The 26,073-nt window shown below is 41.1% G+C and overlaps 1 protein-coding gene across 1 annotated transcript in view; it reads left to right on the top strand.

Annotated features, from left to right (window-relative positions):
* Window positions 1-24,597, top strand: part of LOC143282737 (centrosomal protein of 57 kDa-like) — a 31,561-nt gene extending 6,964 nt beyond the window's left edge. Inside the window, exons 3-9 of the mRNA XM_076588473.1 lie at window positions 1,559-1,795; window positions 7,380-7,642; window positions 9,792-9,869; window positions 10,811-11,020; window positions 12,331-12,572; window positions 13,111-13,255; window positions 14,749-24,597. Of these exons, the coding sequence (XP_076444588.1) occupies window positions 1,559-1,795; window positions 7,380-7,642; window positions 9,792-9,869; window positions 10,811-11,020; window positions 12,331-12,572; window positions 13,111-13,255; window positions 14,749-15,024 (1,451 nt within the window). The 3' untranslated portion in view covers window positions 15,025-24,597. The remainder of the gene's footprint in view (window positions 1-1,558; window positions 1,796-7,379; window positions 7,643-9,791; window positions 9,870-10,810; window positions 11,021-12,330; window positions 12,573-13,110; window positions 13,256-14,748) is intronic.
* Window positions 24,598-26,073: the final 1,476 nt, after the last annotated feature.

Below are 26,073 nucleotides of genomic sequence, written 5' to 3'. Positions count from 1 at the left end.
TTATACTCAATACATAAAAAGCTTGTGTGTTTTACTCTCAGTGTAGAGTGCTTTCACTATGTTCATTCGCCCACGTGGGCTTTTTCGGAAAATACTAAAATCAATATGACGAGTGGACTTTATAGATCTGTTGGCTGAGCCCTGAAGGTCATGGGCAAAAATCAATTGAGTACATATATTTATACATATTCAAAGTGCGAACACGCACGACGCCATTTTGTTTCAAGTAGTTGACCTGCCCATTCAGTCCTGTATTCAATTGACATTACACGATAACATGTGATGAAAAGTTGGAGGAGACCGTTAAATATTTATTCAGAGAAAGATTTGTAAACGCCTCATCACTTACTGGATTATGCCCCAGACTGTCATAAAAATATCCACAGAATCAGTCGGAATTCACAGTTAACAATAATAAATCATGAGAGTTAATACCCTTGAATTGATGAAACGTAAAAATTTCCAGTCTTGACTTTTGTCAAAATGAAGTCCTTTTCACTTCGTACGACGTTTAGAAGTACTTGTACTTGGCACTACATGTTATTAGATTAACAAAATACTCAATTTTCATATCAACTTTAAAACTATAAAACTAGAATGAACATAAAAGAGAAATTGAATCGACCATGTCAGCCGGGTGTAACTAAACTTGTGCTCTATCTAGATCCAGAGAAAATGGCTGAATGTTGCAGTGTGATTGCGGCGATAGCCATGTCTCCTTTACCGCAGACTTTAAAAGAATTTTTAATTGCCCTTAAAGATTTTTTGAATGGCCATTATACACCAGAATAATATGTAAACAGCGTTCTCACTGCGAATACCGCAGTTGTTTTTTATTGTCCTTTAAAAAAGCATGTTTAAATGTTATATTTTTGAACGTCAGCTAAGAAGCCCCGATAGTGTAATTGGTAAGACAGTTTCTTCTCACCTGAACACGCGGGGTTTGAATCTGCCATTAGGACTTTTTTTTTTTTTTTCTTTTTCTTTTAGCCCGAAGTTTTAAAATAACAAATACAGTACACATTTTAATGATTAGATTTTTTTAAAGTCTATCACAAGTGAGTCTTGAAGGCCTTGCCTCTCTTGTTCCATATGTTATCGTTAAGTTGCTACATCTGTGCTCAAATTGTATCTGTGGTGTGGATTTCTCATGCCAGACATGATTTGTGTATTGGTTTGATTTTCAACTTGTTTCTTTTTTTTGTTCTTTTTTTTTTTTGTACACTGCTAGTCAAAGTTTACTGTATAATCTACACTGATGATATGGGCAGTCACTGAATCAGGCTCAGTTTATGAATATAACAAGTCTTCTTTAAATCTGCTTACTGTTTAATGCTTGGACGTAACAAAGCAATGTCATTTTCTGGTTCACTGTTTGCAGACTCCTGATAAACACAAATGAACCCATATGCCACATGACACTTACTGTCCTACTCTGGCATGTCGGGCAGCAACAAAGATCGACTACTCTTGTCTATTTCAAGCCAGTTTCTTAGGTGTTCTTCAGAGTACAGGCAATATATCCTGTAGAGTAATTATCATGTGTCCCGTGTCCCAGGTGTCTTGTCTGCCCTGCGGAATCTGCAGGAAAGGATGCAGAAACTGGAGGTGGAGCGTCGAGATGCTGAGAACAATTTGCGCACACTGGCATCTGAAACGGAGGCCTACAAAACCTCTCTGCGCCAGAGATCCCAGCCTGTGGACAGCTTCCGTCCTACTCGGCAGGAGGAAGTGCAGACAGACGAGGGTCCCTCGGCTTCTAACGGTGTCGGCAACACCCGCCCCAGGGCAAGAGGTAAGTGAATCTTTTATTTGAATTGATTTGTTTTTGGTGTGTTGAGATCGTGATTGAACAGCTTGTTGTGGTTCTGGTTTCTTATGTATTTACTGAAGACTTGTTACATTTGGCAAGTTCATTGTCATGGAGCAGTTTGATGTGTGCGTTCTGTGAGTTTATGTGTTTTTGTTTTGTGTGTGTTTTTTTTTGTTTTGTTTTGTTTATTCTCCAGGTTGTAAACTTCCACATGTTTTGTTTCATATAATGGAAGCAGACATGCCTTCATTATTGTCTGCTCAGAATGATTTGTATGGAAGAGAGAACAGAGACTTGCCAAGTATCAGAACATAGTCAGATCTTGAGAAATTATCTCATTTGATGATAATTCTTGTGTGACAGTATGCATGTTTGGATTATGTGTGCTTTGTACTATTTCACTGTACACAGTCCTTATTACTTAAGAGAGAGTCATATCCTTCATTATTTTTTAGAACTTTATGGGCCAGTGCCAGCAAGTTCTTAATTTCAGCTCTTCATGCTTTTTGGCTCACATGTGTAAATAAAGTCTATTTAACTACACATACTTTACCGTGACCCACTAGTGCCAGATAAAGAGGCTTTTAATAACCCATAATCTGGTGTCTGTGTTTCTGTGAATGTATGTATCAGTGTATATATGTAATGGGTATTTGTGTGTGTGTAACAGATTTGAATTAAACTCTGAAGAAAAATAGTTCTTTTTACACATACCAATCATAGTGCTGTAATCTGTTCCAGATTAAATTGTATTACCGGATTGTGAACAATTTATTTGATATGGCCTTAGGATCTGCAAGATCTGATCGGGTTGTTTCTGGTTTGTTGCTGGATTAGCATTTGGTTAAGTTCTGGTTTTAAGGCAGTATGACATTCTGTGTCTTTTTTTTTTGTGGTTAATAGATAAAGAAATTTATGATAGACTATATAGAATGACACAAACTGCACCATCAACGTGTTTATTGAAAACCAACATTTTAAACAGAGCACTGAATTAATTAGAATGAATATGCTGAAAATTACAGATGAGGAAATGATATGTAACTTCTCTGTCCACCATCTTGTCTGGAAAAGGTGACTGGGATTCACAGAGCATTCAATAGCTACTTTTGTTATGAAATCTGTGCTGTAAAGTCATGAAAAAGATGGGAATAGGTAAAAGGTTTGACAGATACAAACATATAACTTTAAGTTGTTGGGATATTATTGAAATGCGGATTGAATGTGGATTAGACTGTAAGGCACAAACCAGAGCAATGTTTCAATAGGTCTACAAAAACTTGTTTTTTGACAGTGAACAACAAACAATATAATTTTGATCGACTAATGCAGTTATACATTGTTCTCATTGCAGTTCCTTGTCCATCTAAGACAAGGAAAAGTCTGAAGTAAAACCCATGAAGTGCTAAGGAATGCAGGACAGTCTCGACATGCATTGACCCTGGGTCCATGGCCATGTCCCGACTTTCAGTCGCCGCGCCCCCGTGCCTCCGAGGAAGGTTTTTGAGCCAGAGGCTAGGACAAGGACAGTCTGATATAAAACCTACGACCTGAGGACCTCACTGTCACCGTCCCAGCTTGCTAGGCTATGGCAGATGAACCACGGGTGTAAAGGGTGGGGCCAGTACTGCGCACACTGCACTCCACCTAAAAATTCCATTGCGCAGGCTTGAAGGACACGTCCACGTCCGCGCCACCAACTATTCCAAGCCCTGTAGCGATGGGAAAGGGGCGAAAACGGCAGGTGGAAGATGTCACTGGAAGCCGCAGTTCCAATCCTGCATGCAGGCGGTTCAGGATATTGGTCGCCTGATTGTTGACCCGGAGGTGACAGCATCACTCGGCAGCACCCTGAACGACCAAGCAGCCTTTTCTAGGGACAGCACTGCTTGCTCCACACGGAGAGGGGCCTAGAAAAGATGGTCCAAACAAATGCTCATCTCCATACCCCCCAGTTGGCTAGCCGCGGTCAACGGGCATCTCCAAACGCGGTCGAACAACAATAGAGAAGAAAAGGCCGGCACCTGCCTCACAATTAGGTGCAAAAGGACTAAAGGTAGCATGCTGGAACATCCGAACCATGCGTGACTCTGCAGACAGCAACCACCCAGAAAGGCGTTCCGCTCTAGTCGCACACGAACTTCAGAGACTGAACATTGACATTGCTGCCGTCAGCGAAGTCCGCTTTGCAGGGAAAGGCAGCCTCCAGGAACACGGCGCTGGGTACACCCTCTACTGGTCAGGCAAGCCAGAGACCGAGAGACGCCTCTATGGCGTAGGCTTTATGGTCAAGAGCACCATTGCCTCCAAGCTTGAAAACCTGCCAACAGGACACTCAGACCGAATTATGTCCATGCGCCTCCCACTACGGAACAAATAGCATGCCACTCTGTTCAGCGTGTACGCTCCAACCCTCCAAGCGGACCCCACAGAAAAGGTCAAGTTTTACACTGATCTGCGCAACCTCGTTCAGAACACCCCTGCTGACGACAAGGTCATCATCCTTGGCGACTTCAATACCAGAGTTGGCCAAGATTCAGAAGCCTGGAAAGGAGTCCTTGGCAAGCATGGCGTTGGTAATTGCAACGACAATGGGCGCCTTCTTCTCGAGTTCTGTGCAGAGCAGCAGTTTACCATCACCAACACCATTTTCCAGCAGAAGGACAGCCTGAAGACAACGTGGATGCATCCTCGGTCCAAACATTGGCACCTCATTGATTACATCCTGATGCGCCAGAGAGACGTACGAGACGTCCTACACACCCGAGTGATGCCCAGCGCGGAGTGTCATACTGACCACCGCCTCGTCCGCAGCAAACTCAGGCTCCACTTCAAGCCCAAACCAAAGAAAGGAGGAGCTCCTAGGAAGAAATTCCAGGTCGGCAACTTTCAGTCAGCTGAAGTGAAAGCTGAATTCCAGGCGAAGCTTCAGGACAAACTTGAAGACCCCAGTTGTCCCACAGACCCCTCTCCAGAAGCACTATGGGCACAGCTGAAATCAGTCATCCTGCAGTCCTCTGAAGAAGTCCTAGGGTTCTCGTCGAAAAAGAACAAGGACTGGTTTGACGAAAACAACCAGGAGATCCAAGAATTGCTGGCGAAGAAGAGATCAGCCCACCAGGCTCACCTTGCACAACCGTCTTGTCCGGTGAAGAAAGCAACCTTCCGGCTCATATGCAGCAACCTCCAGCGCAAGCTTCGTGAGATTCAAAATGGGTGGTGGACCAACCTGGCAGAGAGGGCTCAGCTTTGTGCAGACACTGGTGACTACCGGGGCTTATACGAAGCCTTGAAGGCGGTGTACGGTCCCTCATACCAGGTCCAGAGTCCTTTGCGCAGCGCAGACGGCCAGGCGCTCTTCACAGACAAGACGTCGATCCTGAACAGGTGGTCGGAACATTTCCAGGCCCTCTTCAGCGCCAACCGCACGGTTCAAGACTCGGCAATTCTCCGCATCCCACAACAGCCAGTGAAATTACAACTGGACGAGCTACCAACCCTAGAAGAGACTGTCAAGGCCATTGAACAGCTGAAATGTGGCAAGGCAGCAGGGGTTGACGGAATTCCGCCGGAGGCGTGGAAGAATGGAGGCCCAGCACTACACTCCAAACTCCACAACCTCTTTGTCTGCTGCTGGGAGCAAGGCAAACTACCACAGGACCTCCGTGACGCAGTCATCATCACCCTGTATAAAAACAAGGGAGAAAAGTCGGACTGCTCCAACTACAGGGGGATAACTCTGCTCTCCATCGCAGGCAAGATCCTCGCCAGAGTCCTCCTAAATCGGCTGGTGCCTACTATCGCCGAAGAACATCTCCCAGAGAGTCAGTGTGGCTTTAGAGCCAACAGAGGCACCACTGACATGGTCTTCGTTCTCAGACAGCTACAAGAAAAATGTCGGGAACAGAACAAAGGACTGTATGCGACATTCATCGATCTCACGAAAGCTTTCGACACCGTGAGCAGAAAAGGTCTGTGGGAGATCATGAAACGTCTAGGATGCCCCCCAAAATTCCTCAGCATGGTCATCCAACTACATGAGGAACAGCGTGGACAGGTCAGACACAGCAACGACCTTTCGGAGCCCTTCCCAATTGGAAATGGAGTGAAACAAGGTTGTGTCCTCGCGCCGACCCTCTTCACGATCTTCTTCAGCATGATGCTCCAACAGGCCACTGAAGATCTTGGCGACGACGACGGTATCTTCATCAGATACCGCACTGATGGCAGCCTATTCAACCTGAGGCGGCTACAGGCCCACACCAAGACACTGGAGCAACTCATCAGAGAGCTTCTGTTTGCCGACGATGCTGCCCTCGTCGCCCATACAGAAGCGGCCCTGCAGCGTATAACGTCCTGCTTCGCAGAGGCTGCGCAGCTCTTCGGCCTAGAAGTCAGTCTGAAAAAGACGGAAGTTCTCCACCAGCCTGCCCCACAGGAAGAATTCCACGCTCCTCACATCAACATCGGTGAGACAGAGCTGAAGTCGGTCCACCAGTTCAGCTACCTAGGCTGCACCATCTCGTCTGACGCCAAGATCGACAAGGAGATCGACAACAGACTTGCAAAGGCAAACAGCGCATTCGGCAGGCTGTACAAGAGAGTGTGGAACAACAAACACCTGAAGAAAGACACAAAGATCAGCGTGTACAGAGCTGTTGTACTGCCCACCCTGTTGTATGGCTCCGAAACCTGGGTCACCTACCGGCACCACATACGACTGCTTGATCGCTTCCACCAGCGCTGCCTTCGCACCATCCTCAGCATCCACTGGAGTGACTACATCACAAATGTCGAGGTCCTGGAGCAGGCAAAGACTATCAGCATCGAGGCAGTGCTGCTAAAGACCCAGCTACGTTGGGCAGGGCACGTGTCCAGGATGGAGGACCACCGCCTGCCCAAGATCGCGCTGTATGGCGAACTGTCCACTGGCCACCGTGACAGAGGAGCACCCAAGAAGAGATACAAAGACTCCTTGAAGAAAGCTCTCGGTGCCTGTCACATTGACCATCGCCAGTGGTCCGCAGTAGCCGCTGATCGAGAGACCTGGCGACGCACCATCCACCAAGCTGTCTCCTCCTTCGAAAACAACCGCAGGGCCAGCCTTGAGGACAAATGCAGAAGGAGGAAGAACCACGACGCTGCAGCCGCGAACCCAGACCAGACTTTCCCTTGCAACCGCTGCGGCCGACTCTGCTTTTCCCGCATTGGCCGTGTCAGCCATGAGCGTGCCTGCATCAGACGTGGACAACGCCCTTCCTAGATCTTTGTTAGCGAAGCCAGGCCATGAGACATTGCAGTAAGTGAGTTGGTAATATGAAAGAACATAACCCTAAAACAGGAGAGTACTGAAAATCAGTTTATGTGAAATGTTTGTTAAAGAAAGCTTCCCCCAAACCCCTAAGTTTCAGTTTGATTCTTGTTTCTTCCTTTAAAACAAACAAACAAAAACACACACACACACAAAAACCAACCTGCAGGCATCACACTTGAGCCACAAAGGTTTCACCTCTTTGTTTCCACCACAAATTAAACACCAGACTGAGGATGTGCCATTTTCTGCCAGAGCTGGAATCTCAGCTGTCGTCGGCGGAGACCCGGTGCCAGCTGCTGGAGAAGCAGCTGGACTACATGCGGAAGATGGTGCAGAGCGCCGAGCGGGACCGGGTGGAGGCAGTGCAGAAAGCGGAGGTTCTGCAACAGCAGCAGCAGCATCAGGACCAGCACAGCCCTCGCCCCTTCTCCCCGGACTACTGCGCTCAGCTGGAGCGCATCAGTGAACTGGAGAGGGACCACTTGCGGCTTACTGCCACGCAGACCCTAGCCGAGGTGAGAAACCACCCACCCGTTCGCTCGCTCACTCGCTGTTGTGCCATGTTCAGAATGGTGTGAAAAGTGACTCTCCTGTTGTGATTTCGTTGTTTCTTTCCTTCCCTGTAAATGCTGTTGGTAGGTTGTTTTGATTTTACTGTTTGGAGCAGATAAAGAAAAAGAAAGAAATATACTTTTTCTTTTTTTGGGGGGGAGTGTGAGGGGGTGTTGGAGATGGGCGTTTATATGTTTTTCTTTTGTTGTTGTTGTTGATGTGATTAATGTATTATTTTTTTGAGGCCAGTGAAGCTTTTGATATGAAAAAAAAATTGCCAGAGAATGCCCGATTCCCCACCACTTTCTTGAACCTGCCTTCTTATACTCCTGTGTGAAAAAAAATGTTCAGGGTTGTTAAAGAAAACAGTTACACACTTTGGACGGCTTTAAATTGTTTTATTAATTTTAACAATGTTAAAGCCTTTAGACAACACAACATGTTGCTTTATTTACGTGATTGAATGAATACATGGTTGTAACACTGTATGCACATGTTACCAGATCAAAAAGAGCACGGTTCCTGAGGTATTTGACAAGAGTTTGAAGTGCTGGAATGATTTCACACATTGAGGGGATGTTTTGCGAGGCACTTGCACTGTCCATTTAATTCATTCCCATGTTTACAATTTTCTATTGTTCCTTGTATCCCAATATCTTGATCCAAACAAAGGTACTCTCAGAGATGTGCAGAGAGACTGGACATATGCTTGTAAACTATTTGGCTGGCTTTTTAAGAAAGCAGGGCGGAAAAGGCAAGGCAAAGCAAGAAGTATATTTCGTGTGCCCCCAGGAAGCATTGAAACATTACATAAGTTTAAAAGAGAGAGAGAGTGAGATGGAAAAAAGAAGCTCCTATGATTTCAGTGCTAAGAGTGGTCTTTAACTTCATATTGCTATCACGTTATGATGGACTTCACTGCAAGACAGCAGTGTGAAAGGAAAATGGAGGGAAAGAAATGGGAATAGAATGAAAATGGAATGAGAGGGGGTGGGGGGGAGGGGTGGGGGTTGGGGTGGGAGTGAGTTGATTCAAAAGAACTGCTGCAATATGAGCAGTAGTTCTGGTCTTTTATTTCACAGTCAGAGAAACCCAACAGTATTTTTCACACCATGGTAAGAAGCACAGATCACTTCACAGTGCACTCACTTGTATATGTGGCTTGCTGTGTCAAAGTCATCCTGTGTGATTAACATGTTGCTATTATAAATCACTCTGCTGTAAATATTATAATGGTTTGGGCGTACATCAGCTCTCTTACCTATGTTTGTAATTGCCCCTTTGTAGAAATCTGTGGATATCAAGACAGATGAACAAAGCCAACTAATGTATTTGCAAACTATCATCTTGCTAACCATTTGGTCATCATATTGACTCATTAAAAAAACAAAAAACCTCAGTGATGGACAAACCCAAGTGAAGTATTAAGTTGTTGTTTTTTCCTTTTGGTTGATGTGTATGTTGCAACTTTACAACACATAGACAACAGGGGAAAGGAGATGACATGTAAATGTTGGTCAGATTGTGCATGCCTTCATGTAAATAATCCAGTGTGGGGGTGTCCTATGAACCTGACAGTGACTCTTAAATTAAAAGAATTATTTGTAATTATTTGTAATTGTTTATCGATTTGTCTGTCACTTTGTATTATATCATTCATTAGCACTTATGTGTGTGTGTGTGTGCGTGCTCACGTGTGCGTACACACATCTAGGCTTTAAAACACTTGATTTTGCTTCAAATTGTGTTTTGTATATGACAGTGTTTATTTGGAAGCAGTACATTTCACTGTTTGAAATATTATCTGTCCATTTTAGTTATAAACTGATAATGATTTATCTCATTTGTTTGCAGTGTGAACCCATTTCTTGTGTACATACTGAAGGTTTACATAGTCTCTTAATGCTAAATTTTCCAGGTTATAAGGTACTGTAAAGTCTGCAGCCATTTATTTTTATTAAGAAAATGAAATGAGGTAAAAGCGGTGTGCTGACTGCACCAGGTCTAGAGATCAGTATTTAGCACATCACTGGGTTTTTTGTGTTGACTTCCTTTTTAGCACATCACTGGTTTTTTTGTGTTGACTTCCTTTTTCTTTCCTTTCTTTTTCAGTCCAAAATAAAAGAGTTAGAGAACAAACTGAAAGAGGAAAGAGATCATCGCAGATCATTGCAGGAAAGAGCGCTGGATGTAAGTCTTGTTTTTTTCTGTTTAGTTTTATTCTGTTTTGAAACATGCTTTGCCTTGCATCATGAGGATGTGTTATATGATCAGTATTTTGAAGAGTCTTTAAAGATTTCTCTTTTTTATGTTTTTATTAAAATGTTACTGCTGATTGTCATTTAAACACAATGCATACATACACATGCACGCATGTGCCCACGTGCATATGTGTGTGCGCACACACACGTTTTATTTCACTAAACTGTGAAAAGATATTAAAGAAAGAACACACACACACACATGCATGCACACAGACACATGCATGTATTTGCATACATGTGCCCATATGCATGCGTGCAAACATGCACACTTAAACAAGCTTATGTATGCACACTCATATGCACTGTAGTGTAGCAGTGTAAAATGAATATTACCAGTGTATTTACAGGATAGTTTATTATTTAATGGGATAGTTATCTTAATTTAGGGATTTTGTATTTGTAAGTGTTCCTTTTGTGTGTGTGTTTGTGTTTGTGCATTGGTGCATGCATGCCTGATGTGTGTGAAGCTGTTAAGTTTGATGCCTTGGATTTTCTTGTTTTCAGTTTTTCACCTTTCCACTCTAAATAATATTATCATTGGTCTCTCTGTGTGTGTATGCTCATCTGTTGTGTGTGTGAAACTAATAGTATTTTGAACATTCTCATTTGTTCTGTGTCTGTGTACACTCACTTGCTATCAGTCTGAAACTGATAATATCAGTATGTTCTGTATTGGCGTTTTAAACGAGTAGCATTTTGAAAATTGTCACTTGTTCTGTCTATGTGCACTCACCTGCATGTGGGTGTAAAACTAATAACATCAGCGTGTTCTGTATTGCTGTCTTGCAACGCTTGCCTCTTGGGGTCAGTTTCAGTTTCCTTGCGTATGTAACTTGTTCATTCACAGCGGGATTCATTTGCTTTCAGCTGGAGAGTGCGGCTGTATCGCATCAGATATTGCTGAACTCGGCGCCATTGTCAGAGCGAGAGCCGCCCGAAACCAAGGGCAAATCCAAGAAGCCTCCAGCTCCCAAGAAGAAGAAAAAGCTGGTGTCCCGAAAACAGGTTCCCGTCAAGCCAGAGCCCTCCAAGCATTACCGTCTGAACCTGGCAGACATTCCCTTTGTCGCTGGCAAGGTAGGCTTTTGTGAATTAAAAAAGATAATTATTATTGTTTTTTAACCTGGTGTGCAGAATTTAGAAATATTTTGTGAAGTGTTGTGATTTTTCTTTGTACAGACAATATTTCAATATTTTGTAAAAGTTTTGTGAATTAATTAATTTAAAAAAAAAAAAGTGATTGATGATGAAAGTTGAATTAAACAACAGGGGTGAGGGTTGGGGGGTGGAAGTGGGGGGAACATGAAGACAGCAACAACAACAACAAAAAATCATTGGACTGATTTCAATAGTGTGCTGTGGTTCTAAGTACTGTGATGTTTGTGTTAAGCATTGTGATATAATAATATGTGCATTATTAAAGTATTGTGATGCACAGTATGGACAATGTGTTGTGGGTGATGATTTTGTGAGTGTATGAACATAGATAAAGCTTTTAATGTTGGTTTGATGTCTGTGCAAGGATATGCATCATAGTTTTTTTGTTTTAGCGTTCAGATGCGTGTTTTAAATGTCAGTTTTTACTTTGTACAATGCAGCCGAGCATTTTTCATATGGAAAGGTGCTGTATAGATAGAAGTAATATTTCTGTTATTATCATTTGCCCCACACCATCGTCACATACATTCCTATGGGATGCTGCAGGGCCTTTCAGAATAAATAGCAACCTGTCTTGTGCAAATCCTGTGCAAAAAATCTCCTTTTTCCTAATGCTGTCTTTGTTTCTGTGTTTTTTTCCTTCTTCACTTTTGTCCGCTTTTTCTTCCTTCCCAGTCCATTCCCCTTTCTGTTCTTTTTGTCACATGAGCATGCCTTGGAAGTCTGAAGCCTTGACACTTTTTTCCACTGTTTCTGCAGTCTGTGCTGTTTTGCTCTGGTGATCAGGTTGTGGTAAACTATGGGATGGATGCTAGCCATCCATTCTGCAGTGTTGTTTGCCTATGTGGCCTTTTCTGTGTATTTTTATGTGGCTTTGTCTATAATTTTTTTGTAATTTGGGTATGATGAATTAAGCGTAAGGGCTGACGTCCACTGCACTGTCTAATTATATTTGCCTTTAAGGTGCTTAATTGTTAAGATAATATGTCATGAACTGTGTTTTTTGTTGTTGTTGCAGATGTGTTTTAAGTATAACATGGTTGCAATTGTTGTATAGTCACACACACACACACACACACACACACACACACACACACACACACACACACACACACACACACACAGTGCAGTGTGTGTGTGTGTGTGTGTGTGAATAATGACATGACCCTGTGCGGTCGGCTGGACTATAAGCAACAATATCAACATCCTTGTCCCTCCTTCACGTGCAGTCGACAGGGCCGAGCTATGCGGTGGGAGCCAACGTGCAGAAGGTACTGGCCCTGATGAAGTCCCACAACCTGGCCCTGTGCTCCTCCCTCTACAACGGCCACAGTCATGACCACGGGGAGAGTGGGGGTGGGGGCCGGAGGAGCGTGTCCCCATCCCTCAGCTCCACGTCCAGCCTCAGTCTTGATCAGGACCTGACTGACCTGCTGGCCCAGCTCCAAGACGAGTTCGGGCAGCTCAGCTGGTGAGGATACACTGTACTGAAAGATAGATTGAAAATATGATGGGCACATACCTATGGTGGGCTCTCCAGGCCTGGCTGACACGTTGGGGTTTATGTATAGGTCACGCATCTGTTTTCCAATATTGATTTTTTTTTTTTTTTTTTAATTAAGATGTGGTGTTTATGTGGATCAGTCTGCCTTCTTGAAACTGAAACTGAAAAGACACTTTCTTTTTCTGTCCATCTCCCTCCGTTCAACCACCCACCCCTTCCTCTCTCTCTCTCTCTCTCTCTCTCTCTCTCTCTCTCTCTCTCTGTCTCAGTCACTTTTTGTTGTTGTCTCTGTTAGACATGCCACTTCATAACCAGATTTTTAAAAAATAGTTTAACAAAACTTTTAAAAATATTCTGTCCAGGGTTGTTGTTTTTTTCCACACCCTATTCTTCCTCTTGGGTCCTTCTTTCAGCATTTTCTTTTCTTTGAGAGATGAGGGACAGGGAGGGGCGTGTGATAAGGGAAGGAGTCCCCCAGTTGACAGGAAGGAGTGACTGTTTGCAGTGAACACCAGGAGCTGTTGCGTCAGGCCCACGAGGAGAGAGACCCCCAGATACGGGAAGACATTGAGAGGGAGATGGACATTGTGCTGGAGAGGATGGAGGGCAAAGGGCAGCAGATCTCCAGAGTGCGACAGCACCAACAAAAGGTCAGCTGTACTGTTGGTTTACCTGTTTGTGTGTGTGTGTGTGTGTCTTGTCATTTGTCGGTCTTGTTCTTTTTCGCAGGGTGGTGGTGTGTGTTATGCTTGTATGGGTAGGGTACCATAAAGTTCAGCCTATTGAGCGTACTGGTACATAAGCCGCACCCACTAAATTAAAAAAAAAGAAAAAAAAAGAACTTATACGCACATAAGCCGCACTGGCTTATAAGCTGCACTTATTACCAGTACCAGAACACATACTGATACTACAGAAAAGAAAAGTAAATGAAAATACTGCTATTGCCACAAAAAAATAGACGCAACAAAATTTTTTTTCAAATTGAACTTCATACACATACTGATACTACAGAAAAGCTGTCAATACTGTAGGTTATGAAATAAACACAAGTGGAAACAACATAAAGAAAAGCAAGTGAAAATACTGCTTGTGCCACCAAAAAAAAACCCACAAAAAAAACACACAATGAAAATAAGATCCATGACTTAGGGATAGTCACATTTATTCAACGTCATCTGGCTCACTGAATCCACTGAAATGTTCAAATTCAAATTCAAATTTAAATTCAAAATACTTTATTATCTGCTTCAACCAAAAACAGAAAATTCTCTTTAGGCTCACTTAAAATAAACTGTCCGTCAGCAAAAATCAAAGAGAAAAAAACAAAAAAACTGACACACCCTTCACTTATCACCATGCACACATCAATTATTATGTAAAAAGAAAAACATGTGGGTAAGATACTATTACATTATGATTTAGAGTGTAACAACTGTGTGTGTGTTGTGTGTGTGTCCGTGCGTGTGCATGCATTGTTTTGTGCATGTGCACGCGCACGCGTGTGTGTGCCTGTGTGTTGAGTGCGCATGCATGCGCACGCGCGCGTATGTGTACGTTTGTATGTGTAGTGTTTGTATATGTGTACTTTTGTCTGTGTGTAGGTTTGTGTAGGTTTTGCTTTTGTGTGTATGGGAGGACGAAATGATTGTGTTTGTGTATTACTTGTGTGTGTGTATGTGTGTGTGTGTGTGTGTGTGTTCATTTACGTCATGTGCTTTAGCACGCTGTTGGGCTGTCTTCCTTATCAGTGTCTTCAAAGGTAGATCTCTTTGTTTTCTGTGTGATTCTGGCATAGAACAACAGTGCAATCATGGTCATTGCTGAAACAGCTTTCTTGTTCATTTTTAGACTGTTATTTATGCAATATAAGTTTGAAGGTGATTTCCACATCTTCATAATGTGCTAATATGCATTGTCCCCTTTAGCCAGTCGTTTGTACTTCAATTGATTTGAAGACCTTATTTCAAGTCTTTATGATGTACACGATTTAGCTGTATTTTACAGATTTATATTGCACATGATTTGAAGTTGTGTGTATTGTATATTTTACAGCATTATACTGCACATGGTTTGAAGTTGTGTGTTTTTCGCATCTTTATTATGTGCTGACATGGATGAATGTTTGTGGTGTGTTTCTCAGCTGGAAGACACAAAACGACACACCAAACATAGCAGCAAAAAGGCCGAGCAGGTTCCTCGCCCCAGTTCTGCCATGGGACGATTGCAGGTGACTCACAGACACCCTAGCTGCCATGGCTCTGATCATGGCAAACGGGTGTGCACTCGTCCTGGGTCCTCAGGTCGAAATGAAAAGGATGCGAAATACCAAGAATTTGCCCACCCGTCCCTGAACGTCTTGAGAGACATGAGAAAACTCCAGTCCACGTTACGGCGTGATGATCTATGCTGGGAATGAGGAGAGAAAGGACTCAAAATGGGAAAGTGTATGTGCTGAGAGAGAGAGAGAGAGAAAGAGAATGGGGGAAGGAAAATGAGTGATGGAGAGATAAAGAGAGAGAGAGATGTTTGCAATCATCAGAATAAAGTATGCAATTTTCATTGTGTTCCCCCCCCCACCCCCTGAAGCTGCAGAGTGTGTGGGTCTGTATGGGTTTGCTTGCATTTATGAGAGGAGTTTCTGTTTTCCCAATACCACTAAATCAAACGCATCATGTGATAAAAAGCTGTAAAAATGCAGATATTTTGTTTTGTTGTCGCATGCTTAGGATAGTTAACTTGTGAATGTGACACATACTCGGGTAGATATTGTGTCATCTTGTTCTAACAGGTAGATAGTTTATTTGTCAAGACAGCTGCTTAGGATAGTTAACTTGTGAATGTGACGCATACTCGGGGAGATATTGTGTCATCTTGTTCTAACAGGTAGGTAGTTCATTTGTCAAGACAGCTGCTTCAGAAGATAATGTTTTGTGTCATGTTGTCCTGTCCTCAGAATAGTTTGTTTGTGAATACAACAGACTTTTCAGAGCAGTACATTATGGAAGCTGGCAGTCAGTTGAATAATGAATTGTTCTCTCTGCAATATCTTTCATAACTGTGACACGACAAATGAAGAACATTTTCCAATATTTGGAAAATCAGTCTTGTCCATCGCTGTTGCCTGCAGAACGCTGAAAACCTTTCTTGTCAGTTTAATTTTTTTTTTTTTTTAAACAAAATAACAGCTATTCAGTGCCTTGAAAGTGATGTCATGGCATTTAGCAAACCCACCTGTGTTCTTGTCTCTCAGAAACATGTCATGTGGGCCCTTTAATTCTTGTACATATCTCTGTTCTTTGCTTCTGATATCTGCTTAGGTGAAATCTTTTCGAAGATAGTTCTTTTGACCATTTTTCACATTAGCTTACCTGACTTTAATATTGAAATGAATTCTGACAAAAATCAAATGTTTCTGGGTTTTTATCTGGATATGTGTTGGAAGGGAGGGTTGTGTGTATCTTTTATTGTTACTGTTATTGAATAAAATTTCGATTGAAAATTTTTGTTTGTTTGTTCTTTTTTTTCTCCTTTTTTTTTTTGGTGTACATTTTGTCTGCCCATCATTTGCACCCTCCCATGCTGATAATCCCTGTTCCTCCTTACTCAAGTCACAACCACAGATTTGAAAAAAAAAAAAAAAAAAAAAAGATAAAGGTCCTATAGCCTTTTTATGACCACCAGGGCAGTGAATTTATTTGCACTGTCTTGGGCTTGGTGTAGAAAGGCCGGGCCAACTCGCCCCCATTTGCCAGCTGGTCAGGTACCCATTCACACCTGGGTGAAGTGGGGAGAATCAGAGTGAAGTGCCTTTCCTAAGTACACAACACCATGCCAAAACAGGGCCTCGAACCCTGATCATTGGTGAACACTAGATCAGAAGTCCAACACCTGACCGATTCTGTTTTGATCCCAAGACCGTTGGTCCTCAGGGAAGGAGCTGTGAGTCTCAGGTTGCCACAAGGCCAACTACTGGAGGAGACCCTGTATGGCTGTTTAGTCATTTTCAGTTGTGTCTATTGGGTGATCGACTGACTCGCACTTCTGCTGAGTAATTTTGGTTGTGTCTGTTGGGTGATTGACTGACTCGCTTTTCTGCCGAGTCAGTTCAATTGTCTGTTGGGTGATCGACTGACTCGCACTTCTGCTGAGTCAGTTCTGTTCTGTTGCTGAGTCACTTCAGTGGTGTCTAGTGGTTGATCGACTGACTCTGCACTGCTGCTGAGTCACTTCAGTTGTGTCTTTGGTGATGGACTGACTCGCACTTCTGCTGAGTCAGTTCTGTCGTGTCTAGTGATTAATTGGCAGACTCTACACTGCTACTGAGTCACTTCAGTTGTATCCAGTGACTCTGCACTGCTGCTGAGTCACTTCAGTTGTGTCTAGTGGTTGATTGGCTGACTCTGCACTGCTGCTGAGTCACTTCAGTTGTGTCTAGTGGTTGATTGACTGACTCTGCACTGCTGCTGAGTCACTTCAGTTGTGTCTAGTGGGTGATTGGCAGACTGCACTGCTGCTGAGTCACTTCAGTTGTGTCCAGTGGGTGATTGGTAGACTCTGCACTGCTGCTGAGTCACTTCAGTTGTGTCTAGTGGGTGATTGGCTGACTCTGCACTGCTGCTGAGTCACTTCAGTTGTGTCCAGTGGGTGATTGGCTGTGTTAGTTTCAACTTACCACTTACCACAACATAATTTTCTGTTTGCAGTGTCAAGCTGCAAGTTAGGAAGGAAAAAAAAAAATTAGCTGATCTGGGAAAAAGCCATGAATCTGAATGTTGCCATCTAGATGGATGTTTCAGCGCATCGTCATCTGGGGTGTGATTAGTACTAGAAGAACCAATTTTAAGGGAGTCAAGCAAAATGCAAGGCTAGCGCTTATGACTTCAGTCAAAATTTAGAAAAATGGCAAGCAGATTCCCTGTCATTTTGATTATCTTTTTTCTTTCCTCTTTATATGTTTTTTTAAAAATATTATTAAAAGAAAAAAAAATTCCGTTAGTGTCTGCTAAAACATGCTTGGACCAAGTTTTAACATGCATTGTCTGCATTAGTTACCCAAAGATGGTATTCAAGTAATTAGTTAAGCCATCTAATTCCCACTGTTTTATGTAGCACTTTTGTGTGTGTAAAATGAGGATGAATGCATGAGTTGCTTGCAATTGTATTGACTGATTTTGGATATGTCTTAGAACAGTAAAATGTTTGTGATCAGAGTTGTGACTGATTGTGCTGAAACTTAACAGAGATATCATTGTCTTTCATTATTTGTAGCAGGGTAAGATTGGTATCAAGTGCATATCACTTTGTGGTATTTTATAATGAGGATGATTTTAATCTGTAACGTGCATGGCTGCTGTGGTTACGCTCAAGGTTATTTCATTGTGATTTAAGTACAAAACCAGGATTTCAAACAGTTCTTGTGCTTCTGATTTCTTTTGTATGTCAGTGTCTTTTTCCGTTGTTTTTTTCTGTTTCTGTTTGTTTGTTTGTTTTTTGTGTGTTTTTTTTTTAAAATAGTTTTTTGGTTCATGTCTTACATTTAAAGAAAGGACAGTGTGTGTGTGTGTGTGTGTGTGTGTGTGTTTGCACCACATATTGAATTACAGTGCTCTGAGTACTCAAAAATTGATGAAGCCAGGATTGACAAAACTTGGTAACAGTAAAAGTGTGGGAATATTCACATCTAAATCAGTCACTGGTTTTTGATTCAGTGTTTGGCTCACAGCAAGGAAGCAAGTACATACATGTCAGAATGAGCCGAGTACTAAAATCTTGATGAAGCCAGGGTTTTACAAAACTTGGTGACTTGTTCAGCTCAGTCAGAGAGTGGAAATGTTTATGTCAAAGTCAGTTATTGGTTTTGATACAATGTTTGGATCACAGCAAAGAAGCAAGTATACACATGTCTGAATGAACTAACTTCAATATATGGGTCATGGCAAGGAATTATGTCAATATACCATTACTTGTGGGTTTAATCAAGTTTTAAACAATATTTAGAGGATTAAAAAAAACCCAGTAATTACCAGATATGTGTTTGCAGTATATATATATATAAACAGATCATTGGAGGGGAGAGAACATTTCAAAAGTGTGTGTGTACAGGTACTTAGACCTACATGCTCCCGCAGTCAGTGCACTCCAACTTAGGCGCAGTCTCAGGAAGTGTGCTGGTGTGACCCCATTGTCTCTCTTCACTGGTTGCTGCCGGCTCAACATACATTCACTGATGACTTTAATCAAGTTTTTGCAACATTAGTGAAGAAGTGTGAAAGACTTAAACCAGAGAGATATAGAACCCACCTGTTTGTGGTAGTGGTGTTAGTTCTACAGATTCTGTGGTGGAATTCAATCGGATTTTGACAAATAAGTGATATTTGACTTTGTTTTTATCATAATCATAGATGACGGCAACAGTTTTGTTTATAAGAATCACTGTTCTCTTTGTTTGCTTGTTTGTTGTTGTTATATTTTTTTTAGCACTTACAGAAAGAACAGGGAATATGACTGAAAATAGACATCTGCATCTGTGTACAGCTTTGTTTCAGTTGCTTTTTTGACTCACTTGTGTAAACAAAGTGAGTCTATGTTTTAACCCGGTGTTCAGTTGTCTGTGTGTGTGTGTGTGTCTGTGTGTCCGTAGTAAACTTTAACATTGACATTTTCTCTGCAAATACTTTGTCAGTTGACACCAAATTAAGCATAAAAATAGGAAAAAATTCAGTTCTTTCCAGTCATCTTGTTTAAAACAATATTGCACCTCTGGGATGGGTACAAAAAAAAAAAGAGAAAAAAAAAGAAGCCTAATTATATGCAAACTGCATTTACTGTTATATTTATATTTTTTGTATTCTCTAAACTTGTCTGAATTTGTTTTGCTGGACTAAAACTGTAGTTTTTGTAGTTGAAGATAATGGATCCTGTTTGGACAATGCTGAACCAGTACGCCTTTTGCTATCCTCCTCTCTCCTGTCTTGTCCTGTATTGAAAATTATAAGAAAAGATAACTGTTTAACATTCGCAGAGATGTGCAGACTTAAGTCAGTCATCAGGTTTTGTCAATCTGATACTTGTCCGCAAGTCGCATGGTAAAATCTCTGCAGCGTGATCATGTTTCTTGTGTATGTTCTGGTTGTGAGACAACAGCAGGCACACAGATACTCTTGGTTTAATCAATCTTGTGAAGTGGAGAAATACAAAGGTTGTCCTTTTCTCCTTCTTTTCGTTATTTTTCATTCTTTAATGGCTCCTTTGAAGCAGGATGTCACTAATATTATTTGAGGAGATAGTATAGTTTGGAGACAGTGGAGTAGATATAATAGCATAGTTTGGAGACAGAGGAGTAGACATAATAGCATAGTTTGTAGACAGTGGACATGCTTGCATAGTTTGGAGACAGAGGAGTAGACATAATAGCATAGTTTGTAGACAGAGGAATAGACATACTTGCATAGTTTGGAGACAGAGGAGTGAGTGGACATGCTTGCATAGTTTGGAGACAGAGTAGACGTAAGAATTTTTTGTTTCTTGTTATTCGTTCTTGTTTTCCATTGTTGATCTTTGTGTGCTTGTGCATGTAAGTAATGAACAGACTCAGACACATGTAAAATGTGTGTGTTAATGTATGTGCACGTACACATGCACGCACACACTCTACTTAAGTACTTTTGGCTGAAGTATATCAGAACCCTGGGATGTATCAAAGGTGTCTCTTCTGTTTGCATTGCTATTCATTTATGTACTTACTTATCGCTGAGATTACATCCAAAGTATGGGAAATGCCCTGGTGCTTCTCATGTTCACTCTGTCACTCTGTCATTTATTTGTATATTTTCTTGTTTATGTATTTAATTATAATGATATATATATATATATATATATATATACATATATATATATATATATATATGGCATCTCATGTTTCAGTATATCAGCCTGTTCTCTCCTCAGATTCCAGATTTCACTTCCGATCTCTAACAGAAAGGCATAAAAAAAACTTTGATGCCCACAAACTAAAAATCCTTAGTTTTGTTCCTGTGCAGAATTCCCTCAACTCTGCCACCATGACCCAGATTCCAGAAACTGAAGGAATTAGTTTGATATGGTTGGGTGAAATAATCTTACAATATAGTTTGTTTTTGATAGGTATTTAACCAAATCAGATGCACTTTATAAATGTGTTTTTGGAATCTTTTTTCCCCAAAGTTTATTTTCATGGGTACTTTATGCATTCTGAATTAAAATGGAACTTTGACTCTTTCACCACCAGTGGCGACTTTAGTTGGCTAAACAGTGCACCGCCATAGGTGACTTTTGTCGACATAGATGGGTCATGTTGGTAAGACCACTTTTCAAATTGTAACATAGCTTGACAGCTGCAGCCAGTTTCCCTGCCAGTAGAACAATGACTAACCTTTGCCTCCTGACCAGGTTTGAAGTGAACAAGTCCACTGTGGTGTTTTGACATGAACAGAATCCTGTGACTGAGAGTATCGTTTCTGAAATATTTGGCACTGGGGGAATGTTTTTAACTTAGAAACCTGGTGGTCAGAGAGTTATTCAATGGAAGAACTGAATAGAGTTTTTGATACATCCACATGTTTGGAGTATAAGCTTCTGCCACCATGTTCCCACTTGCTGTTGATACATCAGTGTGTGAGGGATATTTGTTTCTACGTTTTTTTTAACCCCCACCCCCATTGCCATTTCATTGCTTATGGTAACAAGTATGCTTACTCCTCCCCTTATCACCCCCACACCCCTATCCAACACCCTTTCCCCACTTTGCTTTGTGTATAGTGACAGGAATATGTGTGGGAATGTTTGTTCTTTACTTCCAGCCCCCTCCCTGTTTTCCCCAGCTCCATGCTTTTTTACTGGTTTATGGCCAAAATTGCCATGGTACGCTTGGTTCATCATTCTGATCTCCCCTTTCCTGTGACAGTCAAGACGTGGAGTTTGTCTCAACTGCATTCATGTGTTGTGATTATTGAAATGGATCAGATCTCAAAAGAAAATGTGAACAATGGACAATGTATTATTATTCATAGTTGATAGGTCAGGTGACTGTTGTGTTTACAAGTTTATGCCAACTGTCTTGTTTAATCAGATTGATTTTTTTTTTCTTGTTTTATTTCTTTTTATTAGCTTAAAAAAAAATTATTAACTTTGAATGTTTATTAATTTGTATATTATTCTTGTGTTATTTTATTATGTATTAAAAAATATATGTGCATATTTACTGTAATGTGTTATATATGCAACTTTTTCCACATCAAAAAGCTATGCCATAATGTTGTGGTACTGACACTGTTGTACTTAATAAGATTAAGTCATGACACAGCTGTACTTAATATAAAGTCAGTCAAAGTTGTTTCCATACCAGGTCTACATGCTCTTTTTAAACCCACATTTGCATGTAAACCAGACCTGTGTGCACAATGAACAACTAGGTTCTTTTTTCAGCAACCCTGAACAGTCAGTACTTAAAGTGTATGCATAACTGGGGAAAATATGAGCCCATCTTGTAAAGTCAAATTTGTTTCCATACCAGGTCTACATATTTTACATAACCACATTTGCATGTAAACCACAGTCGTGTGCACAATGAACAGCCAAGTTCTCTTTAAACAACACAGAAACAGTCAGTACTTAAAGTGTATGCATAACTGGGGAAAGTATGAGCTCAGATTTGGGACGGAAAATGTTAAAAACAAATCTCATCTCAATAGAAATCTGTTTTGGTCACAGATTTCATAATGGAACAACAAATAGAGATGCGTGATGTTCAAAGATTTTATAATTGAATAAAAAGCTTTCAGTGCTTTATTTATAATACATTCTACTATTAATAGACCAGAGACTGTTCAAATCCAAGCAATGCTTTCAAAGGCTATTCAGGAAATTTGAGCAGTGCTTTGGAAGATGCACGGATAAAGTGGATAGTGTTCAACTGTGTGGTCCCAGTTCTTCTCTGTGTGTCAGTACTGGCTGAAATCTGAAGGTGGGTAAGTAGCTGTGGGAGCTGCAAAGAAAAAGATATGGATTGGGAAGACTGAAAAATAACATTGCAGAATGGACAGGAAAACCATTTCCAGAGACCCATGCCTTAACATACAGCTGACAGATGTGGAGGAATTTGGTGAATGAAAAGTTCTGTGCAGCATCCCAGTGACTCTTCACAGAGCTGAAGGAGATGTTGAAGAAGAAGAGATTGGTGACATGACCAGCTCCACAACCTTCCGGTTGGTGCCAGTCCATGTCATCAGTCTTTGGGTCGTTGCTGGCAGTGTGGTGGTCTTTTTCGCTTTTCTTTTCCTCAGTCTGCCTCTTAAATGAATTAGCTGAATGAAAATTTTCAACTGATGATGGCTGGTTCTTTGTGTTTGAAGATCACAGAGAAGATTGTTTCACAGCATCTTGTGTAGGCTTTCTTGTGACTGAAAAGCTCAGTTCTTGATGCCCAAGCCACTGAGTACTCAGTGCTGACGAAGGTTAGAACTGAAATTTTCATTCGTATGTATATGTATGACCTGGCTGGCTTAATTCTAGACCATGAACTGGTCACTTGTTCTGTGGCAAACTTGAAGTGCTTTGCTGTTTTGTTGTTGTTGTTTTCATTGTTTGTTTTCCCCCCAGTGTTTTTAGTGTTTGTGTTTGCAGAAAAGGTTAGAGGCCAGCGATGATTTACCACCAGTGGTTATCTTTTTGCTTCAGACTGACTGTAAACCTTAGCTTCGTTATTTGTCTGTGGTTTTCTGTTGCTGTCAGTCTGAAATGTATTCCAAAGTCTGTCATGGATAGTGAACTGGTGTGTACACACACTGATGTGTATGTTCTTGTACATGCACTCGCTTTGCATTTTTTGGAACAACAGGCATGGTATTTTTTTTCTTGTGTGCATTGTAAAATTGCCAGTCCTAGTTTGTGATACTTAACCGTACAGAAACATACATTGAATAAAAATAGCATGCCCTGTGGTCAGTCAACACATTTGCACAAGAGAAGTTCCTGAATGATCATCATTTTTAGGTGCTGAAAAAGTTGTTCATTGCATTGTGTTAGAAATCAGAAGACCATGAAAAAATACTTTTCAGTGTGAAATGTTGTGCTTTTTTAAAAGTCACAACACAGAGTAAGTTTTGTGGGCAGAATTACATCATGCATTATGCAAAGAATAATTGGTCACACTTTTCATACCCCATTTTTTTGATTTGATAGTTTGGAAAGCTGATTGGAAGTATGTTTGATTGCGTGAGTGCATTCTGCACTGGAGCATCACCAAAGAACATGTTCATTTTTGTGTGTGTCCTAAATATGTTGATCCCTAAGATTCCAGTAAAACTGCATCAATATTATGATTGGAATTCTCAAGGGGTAAAGAAAATGGTTTCCAGAGTGTTGAGTGGTTCTTGCTTAGTTTGGTTAGTCTTTGAAATTCTTAAGCAAATTTCACTTGTGGCCGTTTTGTTTTGAGAGATTATTGCATTTGAACGGTCAGTTATGCCATGTGCACACGCGCGCGCACACACACACACACACACACACAGAAAAGAAATGGCAGGAGAAAGATGGGTGTGGGGGAAGCTGCTGATTGTGATGAATTTAAAAGGCCATGAGATGTGTAGAAAAGAAAAATGACAAAACAGTGGAGCTGGAGCATGGGTGAAATTATGTGTTGCAATAATTATGATTAAGACGATGATTGACAAATTATTTGCATATGCCTACACCATTTGATATTTGACTTTATGCATTGTGTTCTTTGTCAGTGTTGCAACTGTTTTAAAAATCTATTTATACCTCAATGGCTTTGCTGAATGATGCGATTCCTTTCCACTTTTTATATGAAATGTTGACATAAACATTGGAATGATAATTCATTGTACTTATTTTGCATTTCATGATGGCTTTATAAAAAAAACACAACTTAATATAGCAGGTAATGTACATACTACAGTACAGCTTTGATGATAAATAAAGAAAAATCAAATTGAAAATGAAAATGTATTCCTGTGTATGTGTTTGTCTTCTCACCTCTTTGTGTGTGTTGTGTGTGTGTGTTTGTGTGTGGCATTGTGTGATGTTTGTTTTTGTTGGTGATATAATCAAAAGGATCTATTTTTCGTTTTGGTAGCAGCTGCACAAAAGTAGAGAGGAGCAGATAATCTTTTTTTTTTTGGGGGGGGGGGGGGGGGGGGAATTCATTAATACAGCAGATGTGTAGCAATATATATATATATATATATATATATATATATACGTGTGGTTGTGCGTGTGTGTGTGTTTTATAATGCATTATTTTAAATGTCTGTAAGTTTCTATTCTTGTGCTCTTGTAGAACTGAATTTTGGGCATATATACACACGCTAAATTCCCCTTGAGGGAGTGATAAAGCAGTTTTATGTCATGTATTGTACTGTATTGTATTGTAAGTACCAAGTGTATTGTGTACACACCTGGAGCTGCAGGGTAAGCGCTATATAAGTACACATTCTTCTCCTTTTTTATTCACCAGCATTCAGGGCTGCAGCGCGGTCTCACTCGTATCAACCAGTGGGCTTTTACATGTAAACGTTTCTTCTTCTTGGCAGCGACCACAATCAGCAGCTAGTTGATTATTCTGTCACTTATGCAAGGGGTCCGCAATCGGGGGAAAAAAAACAACAACACTGTTTCGTTTTTATCCTGTCATTTAGGATGCCATACTTAAATTTTCAGGTTCTACATTATTATTATTATTGTTGTTATTATTATTACTGTTGTTGTTTTGATGAAGTAAAATCGGGCGGTAAGGGGTGAGGGTTAAAGTTGTGATGGATATGAAGGAATATAGAAAGGATACTGAGATTTGAAAGGATCCTGCTCGCAGCGCCACATTTGTAACAGAGAGGGCGGTAAGTGTATGGGTTAAATTGTGATGGATTTGGGGGAATACGGTTGAAAGGACAACAGGGGGTGAACGGATTAAAAGATATGCACGCAGACCAGGGACATAATTATAGAAGCCTGTCACGCTGGGTTCTCAATCGTTTTATTGTATTATAAAAGGAGAAGAAACATAAAAAGACAGTGCAGCAATTCCCTTAACTCACTCAGTACGGCCAGTCCTCTCTTCTCCTCTACACAGACCCCTCGGATGTCCAGTGGGTGTCTGAATGACCCAACCTTTAGCTTCCGTCGTCAGAATTGTGGTATTCTTTGTCAACATTCACCTCTTCAGTATAAGAGCCTTCCGCTTGCAATATTTTGATGATGGTAATTGGTGTGAAACGCTGTTAACGTCGTCTCTTTCGCCGTTCGTATGGAGAGAGTTAAAGCACACACGTCACCTGTGTGTGAAGCGACACCGGGTGTGTGTGAGAGGCGACACAATTATTCTCAGTCTTTTTTTCTGTCTTCTGTTGTATTTGTTTAATGTTTGATTGGTTGTTTGTTGTTTTTTTCTTCTTGTTCATGTATGGGTTCG

The sequence above is a fragment of the Babylonia areolata genome, chromosome 6 (assembly GCF_041734735.1).
Source record: "Babylonia areolata isolate BAREFJ2019XMU chromosome 6, ASM4173473v1, whole genome shotgun sequence".
NCBI classification, from domain to species: Eukaryota; Metazoa; Mollusca; class Gastropoda; order Neogastropoda; family Buccinidae; genus Babylonia; species Babylonia areolata.
Note: the sequence above shows the minus strand (reverse complement) of the source record. Positions and strands in the feature narration are given on the sequence as shown.